Below are 15,239 nucleotides of genomic sequence, written 5' to 3'. Positions count from 1 at the left end.
TATGCAGTCCAACAACAGGGTAATGCTACACAAAACACCTCTGGCCCAGGAGTGAATACTGTCATATGGAAGTGAGAGCAGAGACAGGTCCCTAGAATGCCAATTAAGATATTTTGTAACTGGACCAAGTAAAAAATTAAGCAGTAGTCAAACACTTGCTAAGCAAATGGACTTCAAGAAGGCATTTCTGGAAGCAGGGTCTTAAATGTTTTCTCCTAACTAGTTGTAACCTAGGATAACACTCACAATCACCATCCTGAATTTTCTGAGAAACAACCAAACTACTCCTCAGAATGCTGAGGGGAGGAGGAAAACAAAGTTATCTAAAAAGTCAGATAACAATATGGTTAATTTGTTAAATGTCTCTGCTAAACAAAGACCAGTGTATGTCAGAGCTGGCAAAAAAACCTGAACCGACCACCACCACTCCCTCCCTCCAATACTTACAATCAACACTGAATTCTGATTAGAGCTAAAAGCTGAATTAAAAAAAATTACATTCATTTTATAAAATACCTGCAGTCAAGCGTTAATTAATTATATTGCCCACTCTCATTTTCAAAGCCACATACAGGGAATAATCCTCATTTTTAAAAAAATAATCTGAAAAATGTGAAGACTACACTTAAATTTTGGGGTTTGTTTTATTTTTTTGGTGGTTTTGTTTTTGTTTTGTTTTGTTCTAGGGGGGGGGGGGGGTGAGATGGAGTGGCCAGATAGACAGAAGAGAGTGAATGAGCATTCTTTTCAAGAATAATATCTACACAAAGTGAAGGCAGCATGGTTCACCAATTCAGAGCCAGAGGAAAGACTAAGAGCAGAACAAAGACACTGGACAGAAGAATGGAGGACTCTTCTGTAGCTGACTGGCTGAGGGAAACCTACTTAGTCTGGGCTCATGGCAACCTAGGACACAAAAATCCCATAAACAACAGGGTATTTGTGCATGTAACTCCCTGTAGGCTGCTCTGAAAATTCATTTTGCAGGAGTTTTTTCTCCCTCTCAACTCTTACACATGCACACACTGCACTGCATGTTAGTAGCTTTCATATCTATTTAAATGCTACAGCCAAGAAACACTGTGCACATTCATCAGCTCTGCTTTTCTGAAAGAGGCTGAGAAATTGGCATCTAGTCCAAAGGGACCATATTACAAAATATTTAAAGAGGGATTGAAAGGCCATGCACCAAAATGCAAAAAAACCCAACGAAGCCAAACCTGTTAAAGAATGTGGTTTTGTGCAGTGCAAGAAGATAAAAAAATAAACATGTATAAACTTTAACTCACTTTGGTTTAAATTTCAGGCCTTATTTGACCTATATTGTATATTTTTATACTAAGGTTTTATTTTTAGAACACTTCTGAATTAAACCTTTCTTTAAAAAAAAAAAAAAAAAGAAAAAGAGATAGAAAAAAAAAGTGAAAAGTAAAACTGACACTAATACCTTTGGGGTTAGGCATTTTGGCCATTTTAGTCCTGGCACTTTTCCACCAAATTCCAAAACAAACAAATAAATAAATCAACTTAAATATAATTCTAAATTGTCTGAATCAGCTTAACACAAGACAGAACTTTTTAACAAACCTCAACTTTTATAAATGCACAAACTTCAGGATTTGCTACCCTGGGGTTATTTACAGAATACTACAACTGGATTTGCTTACTAGGGTTTATACTCACTTTACAGCCAAAGAAAAGTGGAGCAAGTTGAAAGCACAAAACTGATTTCTTTTTAAAAGTTTTATAACATCTGTTAAGTTAAAACAAATGACAACAGGGTTTTAGGCTGCATACTTATTACCAGGAACCTGGCCTGAGTGGGGAAACAGTTTTTAAGCACGCCAGTAAAGATACTCAAGGCACTATACTCACCAGTATGAATCTTCTCATGCCTCTGTAGCAGGTACTTCTGTATGAAACGCATGTCGCACTGACTGCACTGAAATGGTTTTTCACCTTGAACAATATAATTCCACATCCATAAGTTAATAACTACACACTGTTGTTTCTGATAGCTACTTTTGAGGAATATTCAAATGTCTATTAAAAAAACCCAGCATCTGAGCGAATTCCAAAAATACTCTCATACCAAAAATATTAGGTCTTATTAAGCATATGAACTGCAGAATTCTTTCCATGACCCTAAGAGTCACATTAAGACTAGCAGGGAAGAGTGGGCTGAAATGGCTGTAATTTCCTCATGAACAAGATCAGTCATGATGCTGGCATAAGACTGCATTCAGGGTACTGGCAAGCTACTATAATAGTTAAGTACCTTTTGCACTTCTCCAAACCAGAGAGATACCTCATCAGGCAAATAAGCAGCCGGAGCACATTTTACAAAGGGGTCAATTTTGGCACTTAGGCTACAAGTCAACCCATTACTTTCTGATAAAGAAAGAAAAGAAACCTTGTAAACAGTTAGGTCTTCAGTTTATTAAATATATGCTGATTTTTTTTTTTTTCTGGTATTCTTTTGACACTTTGGTGCATGGAATCTCTAAGCTTAGATGCCAAGTTAGGTAAACTCTTAAAACTGAAATTCGCATAGAGCTGAAAACATTTTTAACATAAGTAAACAACTCTTTATATAGTAGAAAAGACAAATTTGAAGTCAAGCAGTACCTGTATGAATGAAGACATGTCTCTGTAAATGGTAGTTGGTTCTAAAGGCAGCATTGCAATGCTCACAAACATGAGATTTGTGGGTTTTCAGACCAAGTGATCCATCCTCATTTATTGTAAGGATCTATTTTAAAAAGAGTAAAATTTGTTCTCACACTACCCTCTAAAGATGTCTTATTAACTACAAAAAAAAAAAAACATTAACTTTTTTGATGCAGAAAACTTAAATAATTCAGGTAAACAATACTAATTTCTACAATGCTAATTTCTACAAAGCTATGGGTTAGGCTTTTAGTAGACATTTCCAATTGCAGTGCAATCCAACTTGTGTATCGTGTATTAAGAGATATTTCCACAGGACGGAGACAAAGGCAGCTCATGGAGAATCAGCTTAAAGCTCCCCTGTTCACAGCCCAGGCACTTTATATGCTGTTGTTTACTTTCTCCGTCTGTTGGAAAGGATGCAGAGTAACCAAACCACCTCTAGGCACTAAACCATGGGTAATCATACTTTAAAGCATAAGTTATATTCTTTTTCTATAATTCACGACTAATAATGTTTGCTAAAAGGCATTAAAACTTATCCGAGATAGTAATACAAATTATTTATATCTACATAATACCCACAGTCTCAGAGACAAAAGTTATTTTAAAAAACAAAACCCAAAAGCCAAACAACAAAGAAAATATTACTCTTCTCCCCTTTCAATTTTTTCACTCAATAAAATATTGCTCACTCAATATAACTAATTAGAGCATATCTCTGATTAATTCAGCTCGCCACACTCAGTTGCTCTGCTGTCAAACAGAGCCACTATTTCCATATAAAGTTGAAGAAAACTTAGATTTAAAAATTGCACCATATCTACCTTATTCAATAAAGCTCATCACAAGTTTTCTCTAATTTGTCAAAAAAAAAAAATACCAAAAATACCAAATCCCAAACTCTCTACTATCTCTGGCAAGAGAGGAAGAAAACCAGTAAACAAATTACATTTCCAAAACTCTTACTTAACTTACTTACTATAAAGAAGAGCTTAAATAACCTTAAGTAAAACAGTTTAGTCCCTTGTTATTAACAAAAATAAGTCTGCTGGGGAAACACATCTGTGATTTGATTAGCTACAAGGTTTTAGGTTTTATGATAATGACAGTGATGAAAAAGGGAAAGTCAATAACTAAAACAGTATCTCTTAAATAGCAGCAAATACTATAGGATCTACTTAAACAATTCTTAATCCAGCTGTATCAAAACTCAGCAAGAGTGAAAATTTCAAACTAACAAATTCTTGTGCATTCACTCTGAAGGACAAGTACATTCATACGTTCGTCAGATTGGGATGTTACAGCTCCAATAAGTTACAGATACAGAAAGTTATAAAAACTCTGTTCTGTAACATATAGCTAATGAAACACTGACTGTTTATTTAAAATAAAGTTAAATACGTGTTACTAAATGTTTTTCATATATTATATTGAAATTTAAAAATAATTGTGCAGAAAATAGACTTAATTTCGGTTACCCTATATCTGGGCTGTTGTACTGCATTAAATCATTATACAAGCTCTTAAACCAAGGAAGTTAATTTTGTCAGTGCAGTCTTCCTAGTAAGAGCAACAAAAAAAGCTTAGAAAGCTTGTGTGTGTGTGTTTGTGTGTGTGTGTGTGTACATGTGTGTGTCTGTACATGCATGTGTGTATCTGTGTGCATGAAGAGGGGGAAGTAGACAGGATTCAAAAAACCTACTTGTTTGACTATATTAATATAAAATTTAAAATGGTTTTGCATGTTAATTGACTTCCATTTGTAAAAGTCCCAGCTGCCATTTGGATGAAAAATCAGTCCTATTACTCTGGGAATAACTAACTTAAACTGCAGTAGTCTATCACCTAAGTCAGTCCTTCCGTCAGTCCCTCAGCTTCTTGCTGCCTTTCTACTCTGACAAGTTTGAAAGAAGTGGAAGAGACTGAAAAATAACCTGTTTAACAATTCTCCTGATCATTTTGTCATCTCAAAAGACTAACCCTGACAGATTGGGAGATAAAAAGGAAGCATGCAAGTACATGTCTGTAGAAAGAGAGACACATGCCCCTCCTACCTTGCAATGTTTCCATGGAAGTGATCTGTGGAGGTACTCAGCCTACATCTCCTTTTTCTATCAAGGGGAGAAGAATCTTGATGCACAAGATTGGGAATGTGCTTCCACACCCATCCTAAAAAAATTTCTCAACTTTTGAAGAATACTACAGGTGCAACCTGATGTGCTTTGAGAAGGACCGAGAGGTCCCTCTCCCAGGCCAACAAAAATGAGGTTTTGGAGTTTTTCTTGGCATTAGGGTGAGTTTTCCCTCAATGTATACACAGTCTGGGTTGACTCCAGAGTAGGCTTAAATTTTAATGCTTCTGTGTGATTATACATATCTGATTTTTGCCTATCAGAGCAGCCTGCGTATGTTCTGTATTTTAAGTCTGAAGATTTATACTGTTTTGGGGAATTACTAGAAGATATAACACTGCTACCTCATGAGGTGAAATGATTCTGGTTCTATCTGAAGTGCGTCTCAATAGAAGAAAATTGTTTTCAGACATACAGGGATACAAACTCCTCATGAATCGATCTACAAAACAAATTTTGAAGTAACAAACCAGCAGCTATGGTTAAGAATCTTTTGATATAAATAAATACATATATGAAGATGGTTATGACCACAGGAATTACCTACTGGTGAATTATTTTGTATATATTAGTAAAATTTTTAGAATTTTCAAAACTACCATTTTAGATTTCTTTTTAGAAACTTTTCACTACTATGCATGAAGCATGTAAAATTATCAGGCTCACAGAAAAGCATAACTGTTATTAGATAGATACAGAGTAATGGTTTATAAATTGTCTACAAAGCTACTGACTCATAATTTGAAAAAAAAAAAAATTTGGAGAAAGAACTGCCTGGAGAGACAGATATTAAAATATGTCAAGGGTTCATGTTGCTAAAAAGAGTTCAAAGAAAAACACTGTTATATCAGGTTTTGTTCTGGGTCTCTGGTGAACTTCAGAACTGCATCTTTACTGAGCAAACAAACAATTTCCAGCCTAACTGTTTCAAATGCTAATGAAATTAGTCATAGTCAACCAAATCTTCAGGTTCTTTTAATCCTGGTTTTGCCAAATCAATGTCTTACTTTTGCTGGTGAACGCTGTTTTCTTTTCTTCTTTTTCTGCAAATCTACTGGCTCTCGTATTTGTTTTTTGTCTCGTTTCTGTTGTTCAGATGCATCAGTAAAGGTAATTTCTTGCTTTACACTGATCTGTTAAGATACCAAGTGCCAGTTTCAGGTAAGGTTCTCACTACAGAAAAGCAATTTTTCAATTTTAGAAGATGACAAACTGCTGAAACAGAAAACCTTTTTCTGAGGGAATTATCTTGTGGCTTCATTCTTTCAGAAATTTAAGTGAAAAGAATAAGTATCTTAAATAAAAAGGGCATAGTTAGTTTCTAGAATGACATTTTGATGGATCCTTTCATTCATCTCCCAACATCTTTTTTCCTTCTGACCTGTCATGATTTTGAGATCAGTTCTTGTATCCAAATCACTTCCATCTGTAAAACCATTCAGTTTTTCACACCTATTTTACTTTAGTCCGTGTGTTGTCAAGGCAAGATTTAACAGAATAGTTTATTATATATTTAAGACAGAAGTATTTTTTAGGAAAAAAAAAATAGCGCTAATGAAGTTTTTCCAAAAAATAATCTGATGTAAACTTCAGGAAAGAGAATGATACTCTTACATTTCTCTAACTCCTGGATCACCTGATCTACAGCTGACAGAGATGTGTTTTAAAAATCCTACCTTTCTAAAGATTATTCTTTGTATATATTGCTATCTACTTTTAAAGCCCTGGTAATTATCCTTTATGTTTGAAGGGTAACAGTGATGATGTGCTGCATTACAGACAGATGCTCTGTTTTCAAAAAAGGAAGTCATCTCTATTCTCTCTGGGAAAGCTGAGGTAACACCATCTTTGAGGTATCGAGGAGGGGCATATTTATGGTCATGTATGAAGTGTCACAGTCCAACCTGCAGTGTGAATGCAACTGCTAAGCGTCCACATACTTTAAAAACATACAAGATGCTTCCTATAGCAAAAGAAACTAAATAGTACTATGAGCAGTATGAACAGTAAGCACCTTTTAACAACTCTATTTATTCTGGTTTGCAGTTACCCTTGAACATTAAATATATTTAAAAGAGCACATTTTAACGCATTAGTTCTATGGTAACAGCCTGCTTATAAAATATTTGTAAAACAGATACTTAAAGATTATACTTAATTGGAAAAATTTATCCGCAGCCAGAAGAAAATGACATTTTCGTAAATAGCATCCATTCATAAATATTTTGATCATCAAAATCCAAACAAGCAATTAATAGATTCTTGCCAGAGTAGGATTAGACTACCATATCAAGCTTCCTAGTACTCTCTCCAATATTTCACAAAGAAATTGCTTACAGGGACATTCACAGCATACTGCAGCCCTTGAGGAAGTCTATCTTGCGTATCCATGTCATCGTCATTTTTTACCGTCTCCTCATGGACCATGAGTTCATCATGTGAAATCATCTCTTGCTGTCGAAGTTCACTTTCCTGTAACACTTCATCTGCTGCAAGAATTTCTTGGTGTGCCATAGTCCGATCTTGAAGCACTGCCTCTTGCCGGTCTCCCGAGACTCCAGACTGGTCAGATACTGCACCCATCCCTACCATAGCCCTGGATGACTGCATTTGGTCTATGCCACCACATTTAAGAAATAATCCTCCCAGCTTGTCTTCAATGTTCATTCTTAAGTGCAACAACCTACAAAGAAAGTTTTAATAGTAAACATCTACAATTGGTGCTCTTGCTTAAAAATTTTTAACTTAAAAAAAGACATTTTAACAGAACTCGGTCAGCACTCGACATACACACACAAGCACTCCTAAAACTGATACCAAATAAAAGCAAAAAGTTGGATATCTTGGTTCAACATGAAAAGATTCTCCTTCCACACACACGTGCACGTGTACACAACTGAACACTTTCAGATAAAATGTTTCAAATCAGTACCTGCTGATCACTGGCAAAATTCAGGTAATTAAATGATAGCTAATTCCTCTCTCTCATTCCTTAGAGAACTGGGTTGTTGGTTTTGGTTTTTTTTTCCTTCTGTGTGCCCTTTTTACTCTGCTCCCTTTTTCTGTGTTGACTGTCTTTTACAAATGCCTCTTTCATATTGGTCCTGTTATCCCTAATGCCATGTCCTTTCAGTGCCCTTTCACTGCAGCTACCCCAGGGCATGCTGTAGCTGCTGGAACATCTTCACATCCACCAGTGAGAGAAAAACGGCTGCATCAAAAGAACCGGGGCCAGCAGGCTGACAGGGGTGGTTCTGCCTCTCTGCTCCACTCTGGTGATACCCCACCTGCAGTACTGTGGGTACTGGCAGCCTCAGCACTGGACCTGCTGGAGCAAGTCCAGAGGAGGGCGACAAAAATGATCAAAGGGCTGAAGCAGCCCTGCTGTAAGGACAGGCTGAGAGAGGCAGCAGTTGTTCAGCCTGGGTAAGACCTTATAGTGGCTTTCCAGTACCTTAAGGAAAGCAGGGGAGGGGCTTTTTATAAGGGCATGTAGTGACAGAACAAGGGGGAATGGCTTGAACTGGATTTAGGTTAGACATCAGAAAGAAATTCTTCACTCTGAAGGTGATGAAGCACTGGAACAGCTTGCCCAGAGAGGTGGTAGATGCCCCCATCCCTGGAAACGTTCAAGGTCTGTTTGGAATGGGCTCTGAGCAGGCTGATGTAGCTGAAGATGTCCCTGCTCACTGCAGAGAGATGTGCTCGGTGACCTCTAAAGGTCCCTTCCAACTCAACTATTCTATGGAAACACAACTTTCTGGCTAACGATTTTTGTCAAATAAAAACTATAAGGAGGTCAGATCTTTTAATAAAAAAGCATTCACTTTCACACCCACTATGCAGGAGCATTAGTCAGGAAACATCAATTCCAGGCATGAATAGCAATACCATTACATTTACTTACATTGCACAGATAGATATAAAAGCCTAATATTCCAACAAGTGTCATGACATTATTAATTGTCTTTTAACATAGGGCAGCAGGTTTTTATGAAGCTGGAACTGGCATCATCTTCTTATTGTACTTATTATTACATATGCAGCACAGTTCTAAGACTCCTTGGTGTACTGGCTCTCCAGTCACAGCAGTCAGGCTCCTTCACCCCATTCCCTAGGCCCTTAACTCATTCCACAATGCTCTGGTCCACATTTTCAGACACACAGAGACAGACAGACATCCCTTCTCCATCCCTTTATCCCACGGCTGGAGGGCAAAGGCTATACACAGGCTACTGCAGACAGAGGGATGGGAGCAGAGGCACAGCAGAGTTGGACAACACACGACAGACCCAGCCAGAGCACAAGGGGATATCTTGGGGAGTATTAGGAGAACATCAGCATTTTTGGTTTATATGCACTGAAAACTGTAATACAGATGTGATGTTGGTGTCTTTCTAGTCATCAGCTTCACATTCTGTCCCCCTAACAGTGCAGCCTGGTAAAAGGCTCCATCTCCATTCAAGTTTTAAATCAGAGCCTCCTCCTACAGCTCTGGATGACAATTAATAACCAAAGAAATGTGGTCTCTGCCTAGGACTGGCAGGGCCATCACCATACAGAACAGCCCCCCTGCCAGTTTTCAGCCTGCCAACCTGCAAAAAGACTGGATCCAACAAACCTGGATAAAATGTTCACATTACATTTTTACGTTTGATCCATTTGATCACTTCCCAAATACTTTTCTTCACCAGAAAAATATTTTGAAAATTCTTGATACCTCATAAACATTTGTGAAGATTTGTTTACATCACTACACTGAATTTACAAAAAAAATACTGGTCAGGTGGAATCCTAGAGTACTTGGTAGGAATGCAAACCACAGGCAGGAACAGCTGAAAGAGGTCTCAAGCTATCCTACATTATACTTTGTTTCAAATACCACTACCAATTCTTAACTTTCTGGAAGCAAAATTCACTCAGTTTCTTAAAGACACAAACAAGAAAAACAAACCAACCCACCACACACCCAACACATGAAAAAATGCCCATGAACACCTGGTAGGAATTCATGCATAACTTAGAAGTGGAAGAAATTTGGTCTCTATTCTTTGTCATGAGAGGTTCTAATTTCTGAATAAATTATAGAAAGGCTGACAGACAGGATGGTCTGAATTTTCAGAGTTTCAAATATTTAGGAGATACTCCACAGAGAGAAGCTTTTCAGTCAATTAGTATAGGACAGAGTCACCCAGATAAATCTGTTTATATATGATAATGCCATAAACATCATTTTAATATTCTTCCTTTCTATGTAAAAAGCACGTAGGGACCAAAAAAGCTTGTGACAGGAAAAGAATATGGGAAAAATTTCTTTTCAGAAGATTCGTGCTTGTCATTTGTCCTGTTTTGTTCTTCTGCAATCCCAACATAAAGAAGTTTGAAATCTTACTCTTGATTTTCACAGCACCTGCCTTCAAATATGGACAACAATTCCTTAACATCTTGAGTGAGCTCAGGTAGTGCTAGGTGGCAAGTTAACTCTAAAGTTAATCCACTTTATAGTAAGAGAATGAGATTTCACACAACTTCAAGGGAAAATGCAAATTCATTATGCCATGCAGCCATCTGCAGACATTATATAATCCATGAAGTATTTCTTGGAAGTAACTGGGAAACCATACTGATAGTTCCTCAGCAATAGCAGAAGCAAACAAACAAACAACAAAACCTGGCACAGCACCAAGGCTGTATTTTTTCCATCAATGCAGATCTCCCAGAGAGATCCTGCACAACATCCCAGAAGAACCTAATGAAGATAAATTTATTGTCTTAGTGTGGAACATCCCACGCCAAGTAAGAAAAGTGAGAAGAAACCATAATTCTTAAGAAACTGTCTTCCATGGAGCCATTACTTGATAAGAGATGGCACAAAAGATCTAAGGTTGAGACTGGCATCTCAGGCAGGGCATTTTAAATATGTAGCTTGAAAGACAGACTCCCAGGAAGAGAAGCAGATCTATTTATTCACTTCAGCCCTTATCCCAAGTTTATCCATGCTCAGGGTACATCCCACACAGATTGTTGTTCACTATGCTTTTGTTCCATAACACAGAAATACAAGAACGTAAGCTCACTATAGATTCTTTAGAGGAATGACATGGACAGGTACAAGACTACAAGAACTTAAGATGCTGAAACACTTTCCACGGAGAACAAACACAATGAGAACAAGGTGGCCCTAATCTGTCTGTCCAAACCACTGACAAAAACAGCACAGAAGGTTGCTCCACATGGAGGATACTGCCACATCACTCTCAAATAAGGTATGAATTGCGGAAATCCTGGATTTAAAGCTATTTCCTGGCAGGAAGGCAGGCAGGCAAATGCAAATAGAGAAACCAAGTGTCTAACAGTGCTTAAGAGCTGCTACTCTCCCCAGCAGAGACTGCAAGACTCGTGACATGCAGAATATTAGGACAGCTGGAGACAGTCAGCAGCTGCCCAGAAGACAGGGTAGCAGTGTATATTCATTGGTCTTGTTAGTTGTCTCAATTGCCAAGGATATGGAAGCTGCTTCTTTCTCACCCTGACAAGCAGGCTTAGTAGAGTCATGCAACTGAAAGCACTCAAGTTGTTTTCCAGTCATGATCTTGAGTCATATCTGAAGCTGGTACAGTGAGTGTACTGCATCTGGCTTTTCATTAAAAAACAATGAGAACTCAGAGTGTTCGGCTGCGTGCTCTGTGTAATTTAATTGACACTCAGGTAGTTCTAAAACGAAGCTCCACAAACAAAAATAAGCTGTTAATTCAAATAAGAAGAATCCCAATTGCAATCGATTCAGTAAAACACATGTGATTTGTCAACTGACACCTTTTGGCTCACATAAAAGAAATCCTATCGTTTAAATTGGAGATGAGAAGTGTTCTAGGAAGAATGACAGTGTGATAAAGAAATTATAAGCTAAAAGCATTCAAACAAGCTCACTTTACCAAGCCTGGAAAGATTAAATAAATATTTTAAGTGCAAGACGTGTGAAATAAAGATCAGCTTCTTTTGATATTACCTAGAGTGTAGATACAATAATACAAACACACACAAGCACGTTTCTTGGCATAAAACATTGTTATCCCTATTGCTGAGGCTTTTGCCATGGAACTTCAGAAATTTTATGAAGCCTCACCAACTAATCGTGTGATTTTTCTTTGAATTTATAGTATCTCTATATGCCCAGAGGAAACAAAAGCTGTCAACAAAAGCTTTAAAGTTTCGATTTTGCTTGGGAGAGACTCTCCAAACCTATCCTCTGGGCAAAGCACTTCACCAGACACATCTACAGGCAGAGCTTCCTAGGTATGCATGCATTTTGGAAGGAGGAGAAAGGGCCAGGGGAGAGACCCCAAAGAAAAGGTCTCCTGAGATCATCCCAGCACCTTCTCTTTTCATATAGTTCCCCACAGCTGCCTGCAGAACATCCACAGCCAGTGAACCACGTTGCTTCATTTCAGTAGCTGCTGCAATGCCAAACCCTATGGCAGTACTTCAGAATTATTCATTTCAGTAGCATCAGTTTTTCCAAAGATTGCTGGTGCAGTACTTTGGAGAGCTAAGTGGTAAAGACAATATTCCTAAACTAAAGAAACATCCACTCAAACAGAAACATTATAAATAAAAAGTGTGATGACCTTACCAATTCAGAATCAAAAATGAAAATACAATCAAAGGAACACCCTGATGAATTTAAAAAAGCCTGCTAGGAAAGTGGCTGCTACCAAGTAAAGCTGAACAGAGAGCCTGAAGGAAAGTGGCAAAACTTTTTAGCCACCAGATTAAACACAAGGTCTATGTTTCCTTCACTTCAACTGACCATGGTAAGGGCTACTGTGTCTTTTCTACTCTTAAAAAAGTAGCAAACAATAGTTAATTTAATGAGACAGAACTCTGAGATACTAATTGGGTACACTTTAAAAATAAAATTCCTATGTGCAGCACTAATTTATTGGTTTTGCTGTTTTTTAAAGTAAGATGGACTTTTTCTACTTGTAAACAATATCCTGCAAAAGCCTCTTGTTTTTAAGATTTCTATTTCTTTAAAAAAACAAAAAGCAGGATTTGCTACTTCCTGTATCCATACCTACTCCAAATATTTCCTATAACTTCTCCCTGTTTTTCCAAAGTAAATTAGAATGAAGGAAGGCTGAAAAAGACAGGAAAATAAAGTTTTTAAAAATACAATTATTTTTCTGGGTTGAACCTTAGCTCCTTATGAAGGATTCTGACAAAGACATGAGAGAGAAACACTACTTCCATACACAGCCACAGATTCCCTTTGACCATATTTTCTAAGATTGAGCAACCCAAACACAAGAGCCAGGATGCACAATAGGAACTGTAATGTGCCTTTAGCAACTTGATCCTGTTCTGACAAAAAACACCCACCAAGACACCCCTCACAAAAGCTGAGACTGAGCTCAATTCAAGGTGTTAGATAGTTTCAGGTTAACCTTGCACTGGAAGTAGCCTGATGACATTATTTTAGTTTCTCATTTTGTCAAGAGTGTTTTAATTTGAGAAGGCAAAATTCCTAATGAATAAATACCTACGCTACAGAAGATGTAAACAACTATTTTCCTACCACATCCTTTCTTCCACAACAGCCTTTGAAAAACTGAGTGCATGCTGGGACCAAACACACTGCATAAAGGCTACTAGTGCAAAATGTACATACAATAAACTTAAAGGCAACCTCTGGAAACTCCTAACCATATTATTACTTCTTAGGGCTCACCTCTGTAGTCACACTATGATTTCTGCTGAATGGTAACCTTGAATGTAACATATATAACACTACAAAATTACACTAGCCAGCATCCTTATGCTAGTCCAGAATTGATTAATTTTTTTTCCTTCCCTATTTAGTGTAATTCACTTTGGCTTTCTGTCACAGACACTTTCCTATTAAGCTTGAACATTTCCAATCATTATATAATCAGAGCAGTTTTACTGGGACTGCTCATAAAACCTGTCCAAGTAGACAAACTGCTATAAAAAGCAACTACAACTGAGACCTCACTAAATTGCTCCCAGGACAAGAGAGGTTCATATGCTTCTATCAGAAAATGAAGATGAAAATAAATCCATGATTCAATTCAGATAGGGAAGCAAACAACCACAAGGCCATTGCAATGGGGCATTTGGTGTCTTTTCTTATTTAGAAAAAACCAAACCAACTCTCAATGATACAGCTGCAAGAAGTAATCTATACCTGGGCTACCTGCCCACAGGGGCAGTGCCCTGCACCCCTCTCCCAGACAGACCTTCTCGTTGCCTTCTCTGGGTTGAGCACAGCATTGTCCAGCTAGGAAAAAAAGTTGGACAAAAACATCTCCACATCAGCTTTGGAAAGTAGGAACATGCAGGCAGTGTGTACAGGAGATGGACAAAAATTAAGAAGCAGGGAGGAGGGAAAAGGACTGCTTCCTTCAGCAGCAGTCACTGATTAATTAGAATAAAGCCTATGGTGAAACTGCTCCACAAATACATTGTGCACACATAAATTAACCAAGTTGCAGCTACTGTGCAGCCACCATACCTAACAGCTGTGTCAAAAAAAAAAAGTGTACCTACATTCTCAAATGCTTTCTTTCTAAAAGGGAATATGTAAATCACAAATAATTCCACAATTCATGGGGCATAATAGCTTACTTAAAACTACTTATGTTTAAGCATCACCATGAATAAAACTGCCATCAGTGCAGTCCTCTCCAAAAGAAAGAAAAAATTAGAATTTGACAGGTTCCTAACATCCACTTAAAAACCCTATCAGACTACGAAACACGTTGAGTATTTTCACATCAAAAAAGATACTTGCACTGTTAAAATACCGATGCAGTCCTGTATAAAAGGAAACACAGCAAGCTCTCACAACATCAAAAGCTCAATTTCCAACATATTACAGAAGTCTAGGAAATAAAAATAATACTCTACTTAATGTTCTTCGATGAAGAAAAAAAAATCTTCTCCCTACTCAGAAAAATAAAACACAGCAAAAAAAGAAATTTTTAAATTAACACAAAAGTGTTCATGAGTTGGAATGTGCTGACTTGCACAAAAGGTAAACATAATTAATTGCAAAAATGTTTGCAGATCATAAAATTAACACATTCTAAAATGTAACATATGATAAATTAAGACTTGTTGCACCCTTATTTCTAAGCATGCCATGCTGCTGAACACATGCCAGTACAGGGCCTGATCCCACAAAGATTTACACTCATAGCAAGCTGTGAATAGTCCTCTTACAATCAACAGGATTACTCACAGAAAATCTACTTATCGTGCATAAAATTATCCATGTGTTAAAAACTTTACCACCTTGTTTATCTGAAAATCAGTATCAGATCATCACCAGCATAACCATAACCTAATATTAAACGTGCATACCAGAAAGCTTTCAATATGATATTAACAAAGCCAGTTACACATCAAAAT

The 15,239-nt window shown here is 37.3% G+C and overlaps 1 protein-coding gene across 6 annotated transcripts in view; it reads right to left on the bottom strand.

Annotated features, from left to right (window-relative positions):
• ZNF148 (zinc finger protein 148) overlaps positions 1-15,239 on the bottom strand; it is a 37,623-nt gene that overhangs the window by 9,789 nt on the left and 12,595 nt on the right. For 2 of the 6 annotated variants that reach the window (XM_071746590.1, XM_071746592.1), the window contains exons 2-5: positions 7,143-7,488; positions 5,813-5,938; positions 2,629-2,752; positions 1,876-1,959 (exon numbers count right to left, since the gene is read on the bottom strand). In XM_071746590.1, coding sequence (XP_071602691.1) covers positions 1,876-1,959; positions 2,629-2,752; positions 5,813-5,938; positions 7,143-7,472 — 664 coding nt within the window. In that variant the 5' untranslated portion in view covers positions 7,473-7,488. Of the gene's footprint in view, positions 1-1,875; positions 1,960-2,628; positions 2,753-5,149; positions 5,771-5,812; positions 5,939-7,142; positions 7,489-15,239 lie in introns of those variants that run through there. The other 4 variants (XM_071746593.1, XM_071746594.1, XM_071746596.1 and 1 more) reach the window with 4 other exon arrangements.

This window comes from Heliangelus exortis, chromosome 6 (assembly GCF_036169615.1).
Source record: "Heliangelus exortis chromosome 6, bHelExo1.hap1, whole genome shotgun sequence".
Lineage (NCBI taxonomy): Eukaryota > Metazoa > Chordata > Aves > Apodiformes > Trochilidae > Heliangelus > Heliangelus exortis.
Note: the sequence above shows the minus strand (reverse complement) of the source record. Positions and strands in the feature narration are given on the sequence as shown.